The sequence below is a fragment of the Sinocyclocheilus anshuiensis genome, unplaced genomic scaffold (genome assembly GCF_001515605.1).
Source record: "Sinocyclocheilus anshuiensis isolate Anshui unplaced genomic scaffold, SAMN03320099.WGS_v1.1 scaffold257, whole genome shotgun sequence".
Taxonomy (NCBI): Eukaryota; Metazoa; Chordata; class Actinopteri; order Cypriniformes; family Cyprinidae; genus Sinocyclocheilus; species Sinocyclocheilus anshuiensis.
Window position 1 is genome coordinate 1246457 of NW_015539889.1, and position 17349 is coordinate 1263805.

A 17349-nucleotide genomic window follows, 5' to 3' on the forward strand; every position below is an offset into this window, starting at 1 on the left:
CCAGTGAGCTCAGGCATTAGTGCTAACGCTGTTAGGATTACTCACGACGGAGAAATGATTAAAGTGTTTGGATAGAAACTGTTGCTGTATTCTGTCGATTTTTCTGAACTGCAGGGCACAATTTGAGCATTTTCTCTGACCAGCATGTTAGACTGTAATGATCCTGCAATTTCTAAGCAGCCTCATAGTGCAAAACGCTATTTTTATTGAATCAAGACTTCAGAAAACGAACACAGTAATCTGCAGTGATGGCGTTATTTATGCTGAGACCACAGTGATCTTGAGCTTAAGATAAAAGCTTGTCCAAACAGTCCCAGGTTGAATAAAAAAAGAGACTGGCAGGGCACATTGGCTTTCTGTTGGGATGCTGATGTGAAAGAGGGTAGACGTTTAATGAGGGTGAGGTGATCTAGGGATCACAAGGTTGAGTAACGGTCCTGCTGTAATTGGCCTATCCCGGCTCCTGTGTCAACTATAGAAGACTTCTGAGTAATGACTAATCCATTCTGCAAAGGATGTGGAAACATGGAGGAGATATAGTAAGCTGTTGTTCCTGTTTCCCTCCATTACCCAGTTTAAAGTCAGTCGGAATAGATTTATATCTGGCTTTAAATTTGGTTTTCACTTTGGCTTTTTAGTTTAAGTAAACTGCAATTTTCAAATTTTCTGGCAATGCTACAGGTAGAATATATGTAATAATAATAATTATATAATAATAAATGTTTTTGAAAAGCAAATCAGCATATTAGAAATCAGCATCTCCCTCTTGTTGTTTAAAACATATGAATGTCTTTTTCTGTAGAACACAAAATAATATTTTGAAAAATGTGTTATTGTTTTGGACCCCATGGCTTTCATTATATGGGCAAATATAGTTGAAATAGTCAAAATATCTTATGTATTCCACAAGAAAAGAAAATCATACAGGTTTGTTATGACATGAGGGTGAATAAATAATGACTGCATTTAATTTTTTGTATAAACTGTCCCATTAAGCTGATCATTAGTAAGCATTGTTCCATTTGTAGAAAGGTACACACACACACACACACACACTGACACTGACAAATTATTTCCATCTTGACTCAAAAAGCCCACAGTTAGGTACTTTTGCAGCTGTCTGTCTTTAAGCCACACTCGCTCAATATTAACTGACGCAGTGACAAGTGGAGGTCTGGATGTTAAGAATTGAGCTATTATATCCCACATCCAGACTCGCAGAGATTCCAAACTGATTTTAATGGGAAGCAAAGGACTAATATTGAGGAAGGCAAAAGGTCCCTAGCGCTTTGGTCACCCCTCACCCTGAGTACACTAGCATACTGTTGAACCCACCCTCAACAACACCTCAACCTCTAAAGGTCAAGGCACTCTAGCTGCCAGTTAAAACCTAGAGCTGATTTATAGACTGACAGAGAAGTCTTTACTGGTTTGGCTTTCACATTTTGTTTCTGCCACATTGCAAATTTTAACACATTGAAATATCTTCTTGAAATCAGTATGTTTAAACATTCATTCCTCCAGGTTTAAAATATGTGAAGTTTCTAATTTATAAATGTACAAAAGCCTTCCTTTCTAGTTTTTTCTTCCAGTTCCTTCTACAGAAAATGATGGAAGCCTTTTTTAAAAACATGAAACTCTAGATGGCGCAGTCCGATAGGTCTAACTCAATCTGACCTAATGACATCATCACATGGCACAGCTGATTGGTTCTCTCCTGTATCGGTAGCCAGTGAGCTCGCTGCTCAACATTCAAATATATGACTAGTGCTTGCGTAGCAGTTGCAGTTTGCTTCAGAAACCCTCCACCTTCCCCAGCTCCACCTATATAGATCTGCTACGAAGTGATTCTTGTATGCTATATGGGGGTTATTTCATGTATGTTATATTTGCAGCAGCTATATTTCTTACATGCCCACAGCAGCATGTTGTGGATGTATTGGCAGTAGCAAGTCTCTGTACTTGCTCTGCCGCAGCAGCAGCGTAGCAGATCTATCCCGCCAAGACCAAATACATGAACATTGTCATGTACATTACCATGCCAATCCCTCCGATAGTTGTCATGACAGAAATAAAATGAGAAAGAAAATCGTAATTGTGAGATATAAGGTCACAATTATCTTTCTATTTAAGACATTCAGAAAGATTTAGTTTAGTGGCTGAATTATTAGATTTTGTTCTCTTGATACTGAATATGTTGTACTTAATTGTCAATTAATCGCTGATTTTCAATTTTATTTCTTAAGACATCTAAATAGTAATTTTGACATTACAGAGAATAACTTTTACAGGATTGGTGGGGGAAAAAAATCCCATTTATATGCTTTAATTAGATTTTTTGCAGCCCAGCAGGATGAGAACGAATCAACAGGGGGTAAATTCCTTGTGAAGGCACTGTATTTCAACCTTGAAAATCAGGGCTGTCTGTCACCGGGACTGAAATCAGACCAGCTTAACAGGCAAAAGTGACTAACATCAGACAAGCAATCAGCATTTAATCTGAAACAATATGTGGTATGACCATCATTGCATGCACCTGTTTTCCATTTCATGCATAAATAGAGCATTTCTCACTGAAATATGGAGCAAACTTCTTTACTGTGGTTCTCATCTACGGTACCTTATATGCTTTGTTTTAGGTTAGCATTTCATGTTTAAAGTGGACTGTGCAAACTGTACAATTTATATATTCCTTTACAATTGTTGATTGTCAGACAGTACGAACATGATCTCAGCTATTAGACATGACACACTGTGGGATCTTATTTGTCATTTACATCAGACTGTACGACAGTCAAGACTCGTTAAAAACAGACATCCGCAAAAAGACTTGGCCGGCGTTTTATATCATCAATCCATGACACGTTTGGTGACAGGGAGCCACACTGACAAGTGGAATTGAAATGGTGGCTAGCAAACAAAAACAGTCTCTAGCATTAACTTTAATCATGGCTTGTCTTGAAAGAAAAATGAAAAAAAAAAAAAAAACGAAAACAAAGATGTATTTGGAGCAAGTGGTGATTTGTTGTTGTCGCACTCAGCGGTTCTACTAATGGTTCTTGACGTCTTGATTTCATTGTAAGAGAAGTCACACTGCAGGACTGTACCTCAAATGTTTGACACTGACAGAATTTCATTGGAGGTCAATTTTGATCAAAGTGGTCATTAATTGGCTGTCAGCAAATATGTGAAACAAGCAATCAAAGACTACAGATTTTGGCCTAGGATCAGAGGAATCCTTTCGAATCTGCAAAAATTGTCTCAGATGGCTAAACTGTGGCTAAAATCATATAGTGTGAACCCAGCTTAAGAAAAGTCCATAAAAATACAGCCCATTGTGGGTCGAAAAAGGAATTTTCCGTATGCTGATTTTTACAGGTGTTTTACCCATATTTTGAATTACACACTGCATTATGTTGTGTTTTAAGGTTGAAGGAAATATCCATAAACTTAATGGTATTTTTCTGTCAGGATATTCTCCTTTTATGGTTTTGGTTTTTTAAAATGTGTCTACAGATTCCCAATCTGTTTTAAAGTCTTAATCTGTTACCTTCGCCTGATCTATTTAATTGGAATCAGCATGTGATCTCACAGCTGATCACGCAGACAGACCCCTTCAATGTTACTTGTTGGATCATTTTGTGGAGATTGCTGTGCATGTCACACCCCTGTTCATTTTACTGTGTTGCCTGCTGTGCGTACTGATGTTAGAGGTAATGTTGCATTTAAAAAGTTTATTTTAAAAACTGTTTACCAGCTTTTAGTTTTCCATTCTTGGTTTTGTTCAAGCTGATGGATGGTTACCTCATGGGGATTTTATAATGTCTCTTCTAGTAGACATACAAAGAATAATGAAGCCATTAACTGGGAATCTTGTGCTGTTGTTCACCGTCTTTTTGCAACCTACAGTACCTAGGTACTGTCATGTGCATAATGTTTCAGTAACTGAAGTGGTCTGCTTATATGGCTGAAAAACTCATTTTCACCCAGTAGCAACTTTACATCAAACAATGTTGACTACTGTTGCAACTAACTCTGTAAATCCAGTGTGTGACTGGTTCAGAACAAGACCGCAGTGTTCTAGTCTGAGGTCAAGGTGGTCTAAATTTTAAAAAGGTTGTGTTAGGAAAGCAGTTTCCTTCATTCACACCTTCATTGTGAACCATTTGTCCTTTGTGCTTGGATAAAGTAGTCTTTAAGTAGCTCTGCAAGTATGGTGATGGCCTGAAAAATTAACTTTTAGTTTGACAAACTAAAATAGAGGTTACAAAGCATGTTCCCTTACCGTTAAGCTTCCTAGGTTGGTTTGTTCCCAGTGTGACATAGTCAAGTGAAACTGCCACGACTCTCACAATCAATTTTTATGAACATTCTGATAGAAAAAAGTGCCTAAAAATCTCATCTTATTCAAAAGGTTTTCATATAAAATCTATTCCTTTTGTGAACGCAAGATGTGGATATTCAAAGCTGCAATTTAGTGTGATTACTGTAATTGCATCGGGTTCTCATTGAGCACAATATTAAAAATGGCATCATCTCGAGCACAGTGGAGGCATGGCTGAAACAGCAATATAAGTTGAAGATAATAGTGATATATAGTTTTAAACTGAGTCAGCAAGTTACAACGAGGACTGCTGCTTAAAATTGAGACATATATCATTTGAAATGCAATTCAAAAAGGAAATACAACAGCATGAAAATTTCCTGTTTTGAGCGATTACATTATAGCACAACACAAAGCAAACTGTCTGCCTGCCTGGAGAAATGATTCACTCATCAGCTAATCAGGCAGCTTGATATTGGCATAGGAGCAGTGTTGGGAAAGCAACTCATAATGTGGGTCAACTACAGTTAAATTACCCTTTTAAAAGGTAGTAAGTTACACGCTACTAACAAAATGTAGCTAACTACGCTGAAGCAATAATTGGAGTATTTGTCATTTCAGTACCTAAACTGTATATGAAGCAGTGTAATTCTACAATAAGATTATTTGTCTGATAAATATAACTTAATTTTACAGCAAATACAACTAATAAAAACAAGACAGCCTCATGTCTTAGTATTTTTTTTTTTTTTACCATACACAAAGTCACTGGGGTCCAAGGTTGTTTTCATTGTACAGACAAAACCAGTTTAAACATTCTTCAAAAAAATTGTTGTGTTCCACAGAAGAAAGAAAGTAATGCAACATGAAGGTGAGGAATGATGACAGAATTTTCATTTTTGAGTGAACTATCCTTTTAAATGCTGCTATATGCCAATATTTGTTTCACTCAAATTAGTGTGAATTCTGATTTTTGTACTAAAATTTTATGCTTTAAATGTAACCCCTTTAACTAAGTTTTTGGCTCATAAAAATGCACGGGTTAAAATCAATCACTGAACCATTCATTTGATAATTTAATGTGAAAAAACTGGTTGACAATGAAGCAACATATTAGAGAGACGCTTTGTGTTTGACTCAATGAAGCAACATATTAGAGAGACGTTTTGTGTTTAAAAGTTTGGGGAGGCAATACAATGTGATGAAAAATAATACAATTGAGCAATAATGCAGACTATGTGGCTACTTTACTAAAAAACTTTCACTAGTTTGAAAAAAGATAAAAATAAAGATACTAGCATAGAAGATAGTAGCATTACTACTTTTTTTTGTTAGCTACTTCCCAACACTGCTTAGGAGGTACAGAAAGGGATTTTCATTTAATTTCATATTGTTGCTCTTTTGTTAGTTTTGACTGCTTTTATTGTCCCCATTTGTAAGTCGCTTTGGATAAAAGCGTCTGCTAAATGACTAAAATTTAAAATAATAAAACTTCATAGCTGTCAGGAAGAAAGTTAACATTACAAGGAAGCAAACTGAATAGAGCTCTACCAAATTTCCTTGAATGCTCCTAAGTGTCCCCACATCCTTCATATCCTCAAAGCATGTTTAACAGAGTGCAAGAGTTGAGCGACAGTTAGTGTCTCCTCTCTGACCTTGTACAGATAAGAAATTGGCTTTGCCTTTGCTGAGTGGAAGCTGAGAAGTGAAGCTTGTCCAAGTTTCCCTTCACAGGAAAGGACAAAATGTCACAGGTCGCAATGACTCGTCTCTCACTCTCACAGCATTTCAGTTCCTGGTCAGAGTCCTGTGGCCGATTGATAAACTAATATGACATTTCTTTGGCTCTCTGCCTCAGATCTAAACCAGCTGTGTATATTAGCAAAAGGTGTTAACATCGCTCAAAATATATGTTTTTTTATCAGGTTTATATTGTGGTGCAGAGTAGTATTGAAAGGTGTAAAGTTAACACTACTTATAAGTATTTAATCTAGATAGACCACACAGAACCAACAGTATTACGTTTTAAATATGACCACCCTGCGTTTTCAAAATCACTGTTCAATCTCAAGGTTTGAATTGATCCTATCTCTGCAACAGCAGCCAATGAAAGCAAAGCCTAGAGATATGAATGAGACAAAGGCTCGGGGAAAGACATGAGTAAACATGTCAGCCACGATCTCTCTTCTTTATGTTTACTATAGAGGTCAGTAGGGCCACAGAAGCACAAAAGGCATGTCTGTGGATGCATACAGCTGGTTTCCATGGAATCTGTACCATTTAGTTTACTTAATGAATGCTAGTAAAATGTTGAGTATGCTGTACCTCATTTTTCATTTTCTATATACCTACAGGTCCTCAGCAGTAATTGATCTGTGAGAGCATTTGTGCACAACAGCAGATGGGCAGTGCAGAACTGGCTGCAATGCATTCGATTAAGAAGGACTGGCAATGTCTGGTGCGGTCAGGAGGAGAATATAGTACGTCTTGCACAGCCCTCTTTCATTAGCAATGCAGATGTGTGTTGCATAGAACTCTGTGAATTCTGTTTCGTGCAATGCGTTTTCAGCAATATAAAATGCAGATAGATAAATAAGAGAAGCAACATAATCACTCAAAAATGTTTTTGGTTCAAATGAGGCAAGGAGGTCTAATTTACCTGGAGATCTTTTTGTTAGCATAGCACTTCATCTCTATGGTAGTTGCTTGGCTGGTGCATGCAGTCCAGGAAAACATGACCTAGATAAAGAATAAAGATCACTGGTTGAACATAGATAATTTTATAATTTTATTAAAAAAAAATGGATCTAGTCTGAATACACATCTATTTTGAATGGCCATCAATGGCAAAAGATGTTTTTTGTTCAAATAATGGTGTATTTTACCATCAGGGCTGAAACTGGCCAGTTGGTCGATATGTGGTTATATGGAGAAATTGAAAGAAAGAAAGAAAGAAAGAAAGAAAGAAAGAGCGAAAGAGAGAAAGAAAGAAAGCAAGAAAGAAAGAAAGTTAAAAAAAACATCTGAAGTTGTAAATAAAACAGATTACTGGAGTCCACTTTACAACAAAATACTATTTCAGTCTTTCTACTTTAAAATGTCATGTTTTTTTCAAGGTGTTATTTGCGATATCATTTTTAATTCATTGTGAAAATTGTTTCTACAATATTTTTTCCACTGTGAAAGAAGGAAAGCTGAAAGCTGTACCTAATATGTAAACTACAAACTACAAAAATACAAACATAATAAATTGTGCGCAATAAAAGGCAAAATAGGATCAATTGATCAATTTTGATTTCATGTTGACTTTTAAGCAATAGCTAATATAAATTTTTAAAAATTATTTTAAAAATGCATTTTAAAAATAACACATCGTAATTTAGATACTGAATTTCTGCATTTGTGTCTCAGTTCGACATTATAAAAAACATGACACATTATCTATCTGGTTCAGGGATTGTTGGACTAATGTCGTTGGCCTGCATTCATTGCACAAAATTGAGTTAAAAAACACTTTCCTCTTTGATTCTACAGACAATGAATGGCTGTAAATATTTAAATGTGCAGTGCAAAAAGAGTCAAACATGACTGGCAGAAATGCAGTTTTCCCTGGCAATGTCATAAGGATATTCTGAAGAGCTTTGTCAGTTTCACAAAGGAGCACCGGCTACATTTCGTTACTGTTGCCCCATATCAGCATGCCCTATAGACACTGCACTTTGGAAATGCCATTGTGTATGTAAAAGTGCACACAATTACTTGGAAAATCAATGCTGTTTTAATAAAAGGCATGGTAAAAACAGTATGCCATTAAGGTGATTATTTCTGTGCCCTTGAACACCACTTCTATAAATCTAGAGAAAATGTTTGTGATTTTGTTCATTTAAAAACAAAATTGATATGCAAACGCAGCCTTGATGAGCTTTTTGAATATCAGCTATAATGATATTTACAAGGATAATACTGTTGAAAATATGGCTGCTGCAGTCTTTCACTTTTGTTATCAAATGCAATTAAGCAAGATTTTGTACTGAGGCACAAAACAAGTGCACTCACATGATGCTATTGTAAATGCTCATCCACCTGAATGTCAGGCTAATGAAATGTTTAAGAATGAGAACTCTAGCTGAGTTTAAATTACTCAAAGAACTGAAGAAGATGGCATAAGAGCTTAGGCTGAGAAGATGAGGGTATAGACAGAGTGAGATAGAAGGGGGTTAGACGACAGCTGTTTGGAATCAGACAGAGGAAATTCACTCAAAGCATCAGACACTGAGATGCAGTATTCAGTGTTGCCTCTCAATGATTGAGACAGCACAACAGCAAGGTTGAAAAATAATTCCTGTTTTGAAACTGAATCGCATGCCATTATAGCCATTGCTTACATTCACTATGCTGAAAATAAAAGAAAGGCCTTGAAAGAGTCTGAGACTATTTTTATCGTAGAATATGCACATTTTAAAAAGCTATAGAAGATATGATTTGCTTTTCCTGAGCTGTTCTTGATATATAATTTTAAAATAGCCAATGCCAATAGTTATGTTTGTAGATGTTTTCCTCTTTGCATGTAAAGAACATGTTAGCATTTACCCAGCTAACAAAAACATGTTCTAAGAAACTTTTGCTAACATTTACATCGTAAATTACTAAAATGTTATTTTGGAATTTTCTCTGAACATTCAAAAACAGTTTTTATGTTTTTGGTTATGCAACATCAAGGGAACATTCCATTTGATCCTTTTGCAATGTCCTCTGAATATTCTGAAACAAGTAGAGACATTTAAAAAGTTCCATTTGGTGATATTAGTGCAGTAATTACACTGCTTTAAAGGGGTCATATGATGTTGCTAAAAAGAACATTATTTTGTGTATTTGGTGTAATGAAATGTGTTTATGCGGTTTAAGGTTCAAAAAACACATTATTTTCCACATACTGTACATTATTGTTTCTCCTCTATGCCCTGCCTTTCTGAAACGCGTCGATTTTTACAAAGCTCATCGGACTGAAAAGCGAGGTGTGCTCTGATTGGCCAGCTATCCAGAGCGTTATGACTGGCCGAATGCCAGCCTGTGACAGAAATGTTATGCCCCTTACCATATTGTGATGCCTTGTCCCGGCACGACGAGACAAAAACATTAAAAGCCATTATAAACGAGGCATTTGTTGCATCCAGTGGGGACATAATTACGGATTATAATGACTTATACTGTCTTTTGCCGCATAAACGTAAAACCATGTCTGCATTTGTGATCGGAGAAACGACAAACAACACAACGAAACACAGCAGGAGCGACAGCGGGCTAGAGTGACGACCCCGGGCTGGACTCCGCTTCATCCACGTTGAAAGCTGATCCGGCGATCCACAGCGTGAAGTTGATGTATTTCCTCAGCGACCAGCACGGATCAGCTCCAGGCATGATGAAGCCATATCGTCCTCTTTTGGAAGGCCAAACAAAGTAGTTTTGCTTTCACAATGAAACACACAGCGCCTTCACAACATGGCGGCGGCGGCAACAATACTACAGCGAGAATAAAAGTTACGCCTTCTTTCTTTGCGTGAACATTTGGGCGGCTTTATGCAAATCTTCCCACATAGTGACGTAGACATGTGGGGGCGTGTTAGAACGAGCCGTTTTAGGTAGGCGTGGTTGACAACTTTTATAAAGAATATCTCTTTGGATTTGAGACTTTAGTCTTTGCAACTTTACAGATCTTCTTTATGCACCAAGAGCTTGTAACACTCCAAAGAGAAAGGAAAAATTTCATCATATGACCCCTTTAAGTTGGCTTTGGTTCTCCCTTTGAGGTCATTAGTTGAGTCTGGATCAAGCTCATTGTTATGGCCAGTGGCACTTTATGACCTTATGTAATGTTATCAATGCATGCAGCAGAGGGATTCAGCTGGACAGTTTGATATATTCATTTTTAATTACTGGAAAAGGTAAGGTGATTGGTCATAATGAGGAAGAAGTATTTTCTTTTGTGTTTACAAAATATGACCTTTCCTGTCCTAGTTCTAATTTTCTAAACCACAAAGTAATCTGCTAAAAAAAGATGAGAAACAATCCAAAAGTTAGTTTGAAAAATGAAACAGGAGAAGACAAAGGCTTCTAAAAATACATTAATTTTTGAGGAAGGCAGACACTCTTACAGTAAAACTCAGCCCATCCTTGTCATCATTGCAGAGGCTTTGATGAAGGCAGCGTCTTTGTGATCACAGAGGATAAAGTGTGGATTATGCATATTATCTGGTGTCTCTCCCTCATTAGCAGCACAGGTATCGGAGCACCAAACAGCATATGCCTCGGCACTGTCTGTCATGACAATTGGGAAGATAAACAGTTCCCCAAATCAGTTTTTTTCTCTTTTCTCTTTTTTTTGGCAGCTTGCAAATGCATTCTACTGGACACGTGCTATAATTAGATCCCCAGGCCCAGTCATTTCTCTCTTTTATGTAACAAATTCAATCTTTCATTGTTGTTTGAAACACTCAGATGGTGGCATGTAACTATTTATTTATCTTAAGCAAGCGATACGCAACTGTAACTGTAATGAATTATACAAGACAATCACCGGGCAGACACATTGAAAAATAAATCAAGTAAATTAAGTTTTGGTTTCATTATGCCATTGCACCAACTGGCATGAAGATCAATCTTAAATGGGCAATCCCATTCTGTTATTGCCAAAGACAACCACCAGAGGGCACTTAGTAGGACTGAGACACAGTGGGCTGCTGGCATAAAGTGTAGCTCTACAATTATATTTGAACCCTCTGTATTTTGGATGTACTGAAATAGGATGATCCAGAGCTAATGATAATAATCCCTTGTTATTTTATTTTATTTTGTCAGTGTCAGTGAAAATGAGTTATTGCATGCATAAAAATGTAACTCCCATTTTGGCCATGCTATTTTTTTGCAGGAGTGGGTTGGATAGGATGAGTAGTGCACTTGTTTAAAGGGCTGACATGAGCTACTTTGGGCTCATGAGATTCTTCTGATCTCATATTAATTTATGACTTTACAGTACAGTATCCTTTGCTGGTCTACATTTAAGCCTGGCCAAGCTGGTCTCCCAGTCTGACCAGATGAAATAGACCTCTTTAAAATCAGCCAACGTAAGTAAGCTTGGAGATCATTTAAGACTAGTAAAGACTTAGACTGATTTGAACGATTTTTTTCCCCCTTTCAGGTAGCCTAGTCAGGGAGAGCTTGCCAATCTTAACACCACTTTGGCTGGCAAACCACCTAGGCTGTTATTTTTTTTCCAGCAGTTTATCTAGTTAGGAGACGCATTTGACCACTTAAACTTGCTTAAACCACCTAAAACCATCTAAGACCAACACACTTGTTTGTGCTTTTTATATGTTCAGCAGGTTGTAACTGTTTTAATATGTAATGATGTACCACGATAAATAGCGATAGCTACTACCAGCGCAGTAAACACCGCTTACCTTAACAGTCCTCCCATTGAAGGGTTAAACGGATTTACCATCCTCGGAGCGGGTTAGTTATTGTGGCGCAGCGCAGAGCCTCTGGACGGCGCGCTGCAGCGGACGAGCGCTCGAGCGCAACTTCAGTACTCAGTACTGAGCGCCGTCAGCGGTACCAGCAAACATAAACAATGGCGGAGCGGTTGTAAACCCAGCTCAACGGATCGAATTTGCCCCATGGACGGGCATTTCGCGTACATCGACATGGAAAACCCGACCGAAAACCCCAGCAAGGCGGCGGAGTACCTGAAAGAGCTCAATAAGATCATCAAGACCCAACAGGAGTTGCTGGAGAAGCAGAAGAATCGGATTGAAGCGCTCGAAAAGCAAGTGTGTGATCTTTGTCAAGAGAACGCGTGCTTGAAGGATCAGCACCAGAGGCACCTGGCCACCTGCAGACTGCAACAACAGGGCAACAGCCACCCCACGCTGGGTGCCATCAAGGAGAATGTGATCCAAGAAAAGTAAGAGTCCCACTTTTGCAAAGCTGTCACTGCTTGTTTCGTTTGGACTATGCATGGATAGAATATCTAAGCGGGCATGCCAGCTGTATATGGCGCTCTTTAAACGACTAACGTTAGTTATGATCAGGAGTGTTTATTCGTAGAGCTCAACGACAATGAACAGACTCGCTTAGCGGGACGACTTTGGGTGTGAGTAAATACCAGCACTCAAATGTCACCGGGCGTGTTATTTATATAAAATGCCTGTCTGTATTAAAGTGAATATATTAGATAACCCTTAAGGTGCACAGCTGCTCATAGTCACTTAGAAAAGATACATTAAAAGCTATTTTGAATGATACCGTCGGTGCCCCCTGCGATGCTCAATGCTGTCTAGGTAGGCAGCTGGCGTGGACACACACCCCATGTCGACGGCGTTCAATTTTGGCAAGACTAAAATGGGCTTGACACGTGAAATTGTTTACCCAGCGTCGTTCTGTAAACGTAATCCTAGGTTGTTTTGTTCCGTGTTTCACACTGTCGTTCATACTTTATCCCGGGGTTAATTAATCCTGAGGTTGTCAGGTTGAGGTAGCTATAACGTCGTTGATTGGACAAATACGGCGCGCGAATTGTTTTAATAACGGCTTGTCCACCTGTGGAAAGGTTGCCAAGTCAATCCGCGCCGGTTGGATTTAGCCTTTTAAAAATATACAGCAAAAATCATCATTATCAGTTAACGTGTTTCCCTTTGCAGTTTGACATGTTTAACGCTTCCCTCAGATTTGGAGAATAAACAGTGTGTGAAAGTTCTGCGAACTGTTAGAAGCTCATGAATATTTAATGCAGCAAATCTTGATTGGGTTGCCAGTTGCTAAACAACTTGTTAACGCAACAATCTCTCAACAACAAGGGTTTCGTGAATCTTGACCCAGGGTGGAAAGCAGCACTAATTCGGGTTTGAAAATGCAATAACCCAGGGTTAAGTGTAGTGTGGAGAATCTTTGAGCAAGTATGTGATCGGTATGGTTCAACAGAGAAAGCAGCAAGGTTTAGTATGACGAAAAAAAATCTTTGCTTTTTAGCAGCCTGTATTTTTTCCATTTTTTATATCATTTTTGTTATAAGAAAAACCCAGATTTAATCAAGAGAATTAGCTGCGATGGTTTGAATTGATTTCAGTCAGTCTTTGTATGAGAGTAATATGTTGACTGAAATGGCAAACATTAGTTTCACTCTACATTCTTGTCAGATCTTAATGTGTTTATTTGTATTATTTGCCTTTAAAATGGAAAAATTCATATCTTTGTTGTGAATGTTTGAGATGAACTGCCCGTTAGGAATTCCTTTTCGATTCCATTTATAATACAGTGTTATGTCACAATGCTAATCTGAAGAAGGGGCCCGATGTATAATCTGTTGTTATTTTATTATGTTGACAATCAGGAGCTCACATTGCTTCTCATGCCACATTACATGATGGGTTTACTGGCTTGCTGTAGTGTGTTAGGATTTCCAAGAGGATTAATTGCAAGAGATAAGTGTTTATCTGGCATATTTATGGAAATATACATGAGTGTTTGGATGAGTCGGGAACATAGATTTCTCCCCCAGACATGTGGCATTTTAAGCCTCATGTGGATTTGGATTTTAGCTGTATGTCAACATGCAGTTTTCACATTAGCCCTTGTAAAGCAAATGCACTGACTGATCATTCATGATCTCTTGTTTTTTACAGTTTATATTGTAAATTCCTCTTTTATTCCGCTATAGTAATCAAAGCGGTAACCTTTAAAGAAGATGGTGCCGTTTCATGAGCTGCACTTGCACTTTCTACAGTACATTTAGTCAATAGCTTGTGTTGTAATTCGGTGCAGAGAGGCAGAAAGTTTGACTTTCACCTTCATCTTTCATTTAAGCAGTGCTGATTCTTTGAGAGTGAAATACTTTTTCTGTTCTTTACTGTTTTTGAGATCAGGGAAGACAATTTAATTTTACTCCTGGCTGAGGTTGACTGAGGTCTGTGGTGTAGCCTAACATTAGCAATTCATTTTTATTTCCCACTTGCTATTTGCTTTTTGTATATGCCTGACTTATCTGTGCCTGCTTGAATGTCAAAACAATTTTGTTCATAATATGCGTACACTTCGTTATAGTCTTTTCCACCTTTGGGCTGAGTGGTTTTCATTGGTATGGTTACAGTTTAGTTTTTCACTGTGGTGCTATAAAATCAGGATTACAATATATTCAGCATATGTCTGTTGTTACCTCGGTGATGCAAGAGGTGTAGATGGCGTGGCATTGTTGGTAAACATTAGAGCGGGCACAGTATCAAGGATGATCACATTCCAGTTTTTAGGCCTGCTTTTTTCCTTTTTTTGTGTTCATTTTGCTACAACACATATCAAGCAGAGAGAAGGAGATGAGAGGTTGATCATCATATGCAGAGGGTTATGTATTTAATTGGAGATGAACAACACACAGAAACATAACATTTTCTAGATTAGATATAGTGTACCTTGATGAAGAAAAAGTACATAGAAAAATACTGTATTATCCTAGCAAATCATCTTTACATCACTACAGGTGGTGGATGGTTAGATAACATGGTGAGAAATCTGAGCAGAGAATGGTTTGTAATTGCATGCTAAACTAGAAATGTAACTGGAACCACTGAAGGTGGAAAGCTGCCTATGCTATTTGTAGTCAAAGAAAGGTATTCTTAGTAGTGTATCTTAAATGGATGCATCATTGTGATTGCCTGTGATGTGAATTCATCTCCATTTCTCAGTCTCCTTTGGTACTGAACTGAGAGTGTTGAACTTGGTATCCTCCACTCCGATCTTCTCACATCCTCATGTTTTGAAGGACTCTGGGTTTAACACAAAGGAGAATGAGGAAAAAGAGCACTCCAGTTATTCTGCAGTTTAACTTATTCTGAAGAATCACTGGATGTGTGAGGAATTGGCATAACTTGAGTGGAACTTGCATAGTCACAAAGCTGTATCTGTGATATGCATGGCAATATATCTTAAATGCATGCTTCATTTGGATTGCCTGTGATGTGAAGTACTCTTCCTTATTCTCCGTTGATACTCAATGCATCCTTCAATTCACAAGAATCTGAGAAGATCATTTGCTCCGATCTTCTCACATCCTCATGATTTGAAAGACAATGGGTTTAACACCATAGGAGAATGAGAAAAAGAGCACTCCAGTTATTTTGCAGAATGGTGGATCTGTGATGTGATACAGCAGTATACTATACAGTAAGACTCTGGGTTTAATACAAAAAGAAAAAGGGGAAAGATGACTTAACGTCACAGGAAAATACAGTGAATCATGGATTTGAGATACAATGTTGAGAATATTAGATACAACTTGACTTATGACTGACTACACATGTTCCTCTTAAATTATGCCATTTTGACACTTCTATGTAGAATAAATGGAGTAGTCTTCTTTTTCACTTCTCTTTGGTGTTAAACCAAGTGTACTTCAAACATAAGGATTAGTGAAGATCCTATGTCCGATCTTTTCTCCTCCTCCATGATTTTAAGAGCTTTGGGTCTCACAGTGCAGTCACAATGAAGCATACAAATGTAATCTAGATGGCAGTCACTACAGTTGCCCTTTTTCCTCTTTCTCCTATTGTATTAAACCCAGTCATTCAGTTCTACTGAGTATCTGAAATGATCATCAGCTCCAATCTTCACACATCCTTATGATTTGATGGACACTGGGTTTAACACCAAAGGAGAGTTAGCAGCTCCTCACAACTTCTGAATAACTGTAGGATTATCAAAATACCATAACTTGACGTTCATCTGGATGTTTAAAACATCCAGGTGATTGCAACACATGGTGAAAAGAAAGCGTTTTCTTGAGGGGTGGTTTCTTGCAACTTGGCACCTCTGTCCGTTAACAGTCTTCTGGCTGGTAGCTACAGTACATTTGCACAAAGGCGAAGTTGTCACTGATAAATTTTGTTTCGTGGCAAAATCGATTACATCAATTCATCACTATCAGAAGTTTTCCACAAACATATAATAGAAAGATTTTTCTTGCAGCAGAAATGTTTTTTTTTTGGTTCGCTAGCTGCCTAAAACAATTTAAATCTCTTGTGCTATTTGTGTAAACAAAACCAGGTATTTTTTATTTTATTCTGTTGGCACTTTGTTTTAAACATACATGAGTAGGTCGACTTCCTTTTAAAAAAATATATATATACATGTAGGTGTGTATTTATATATACATAATAAATATAAACACACACATATATTATGTAAACACAAACTTATTTTGGATGCGATTTAGGGCTGCACAATGAATCAAATTTCTAATCGCGATTACAATTACAGATGCCACAATTACGTAATCGTTCAAAGCGGCAATTAATCGTTCAAAGTCCACTTATGTTATTCTGAGTGCTTAAGATGTCTTTTTTTTCTTTCTACAGGTTATCTTAAGGGTTTTTCCATTGTTTTAATTTTAGTGTTAGTATAACATTATAATACCATTCAGATTTGTACTTTTTTTATTATTTAAAGAAGAAACCAATCCAATGTACAGTTGACATTTGAGCCTTAATGCTATAGAAAAGCAATAAAAGATTTTCTATTTGAGTGTTTTCAGCTTGTTTATTTTCATATAAAAATATGGCAGGCAGTTGCTTCAAACAATGGTATAAACATCATTCAATGTAAATTGTGATAATCGTAATTAATAATCGCAATTACAATTTCAAGGGAATAATCGACAATTATGATTTTTGTCATAATCGTGCAGCCCTATAACTATCATTACAATATTAATTCAATTTTTTAAAGAAATTAATACTTCTATTCGGTGTGGATTCATTAAATTCATCACAAATGTAAAAACATTTATAATGTTACACAAGATTTTAACTTTATATTCATTCTGAAGAAAGAACCATATTTTTCACAAAAAATATTAGGAAACACAACCGTTTTCAGCATTAATCATTTATTTATTATTAATTTATTTATTTTTGAGCAACATATTAGAATGACTTCTGAAGGATCATGTGACACTGAAGACTAGAGTAATGGCAAATGATAAT

The 17349-nt window shown here is 37.2% G+C and overlaps 1 protein-coding gene and 1 long non-coding RNA gene across 4 annotated transcripts in view; one reads left to right on the forward strand and one right to left on the reverse strand.

Moving 5' to 3' along the window:
* Nucleotides 1–256: 256 nt before the first annotated feature.
* LOC107685651 (uncharacterized) lies at nt 257–12821 on the reverse strand. 2 transcript variants are annotated; one of them, XR_001633975.1, is made up of 3 exons: nt 12749–12821; nt 6984–7063; nt 257–506 (listed from the first exon to the last, which is right to left on the reverse strand). It is a non-coding gene; the product is annotated as an uncharacterized LOC107685651 (long non-coding RNA). The 2 variants fall into 2 exon arrangements; XR_001633976.1 differs by lacking the exon at nt 12749–12821 and adding an exon at nt 12626–12699.
* The window catches only part of LOC107685650 (IQ motif and SEC7 domain-containing protein 1-like), a 218825-nt gene continuing 213271 nt past the window's right edge, over nt 11796–17349 (forward strand). Inside the window, exon 1 of one of the 2 annotated variants that reach the window (XM_016482315.1) lies at nt 11796–12284. In XM_016482315.1, the coding sequence (XP_016337801.1) occupies nt 11998–12284 (287 nt within the window). In that variant the 5' untranslated portion in view covers nt 11796–11997. The remainder of the gene's footprint in view (nt 12285–17349) is intronic. The other variant, XM_016482311.1, reaches the window with a different exon arrangement.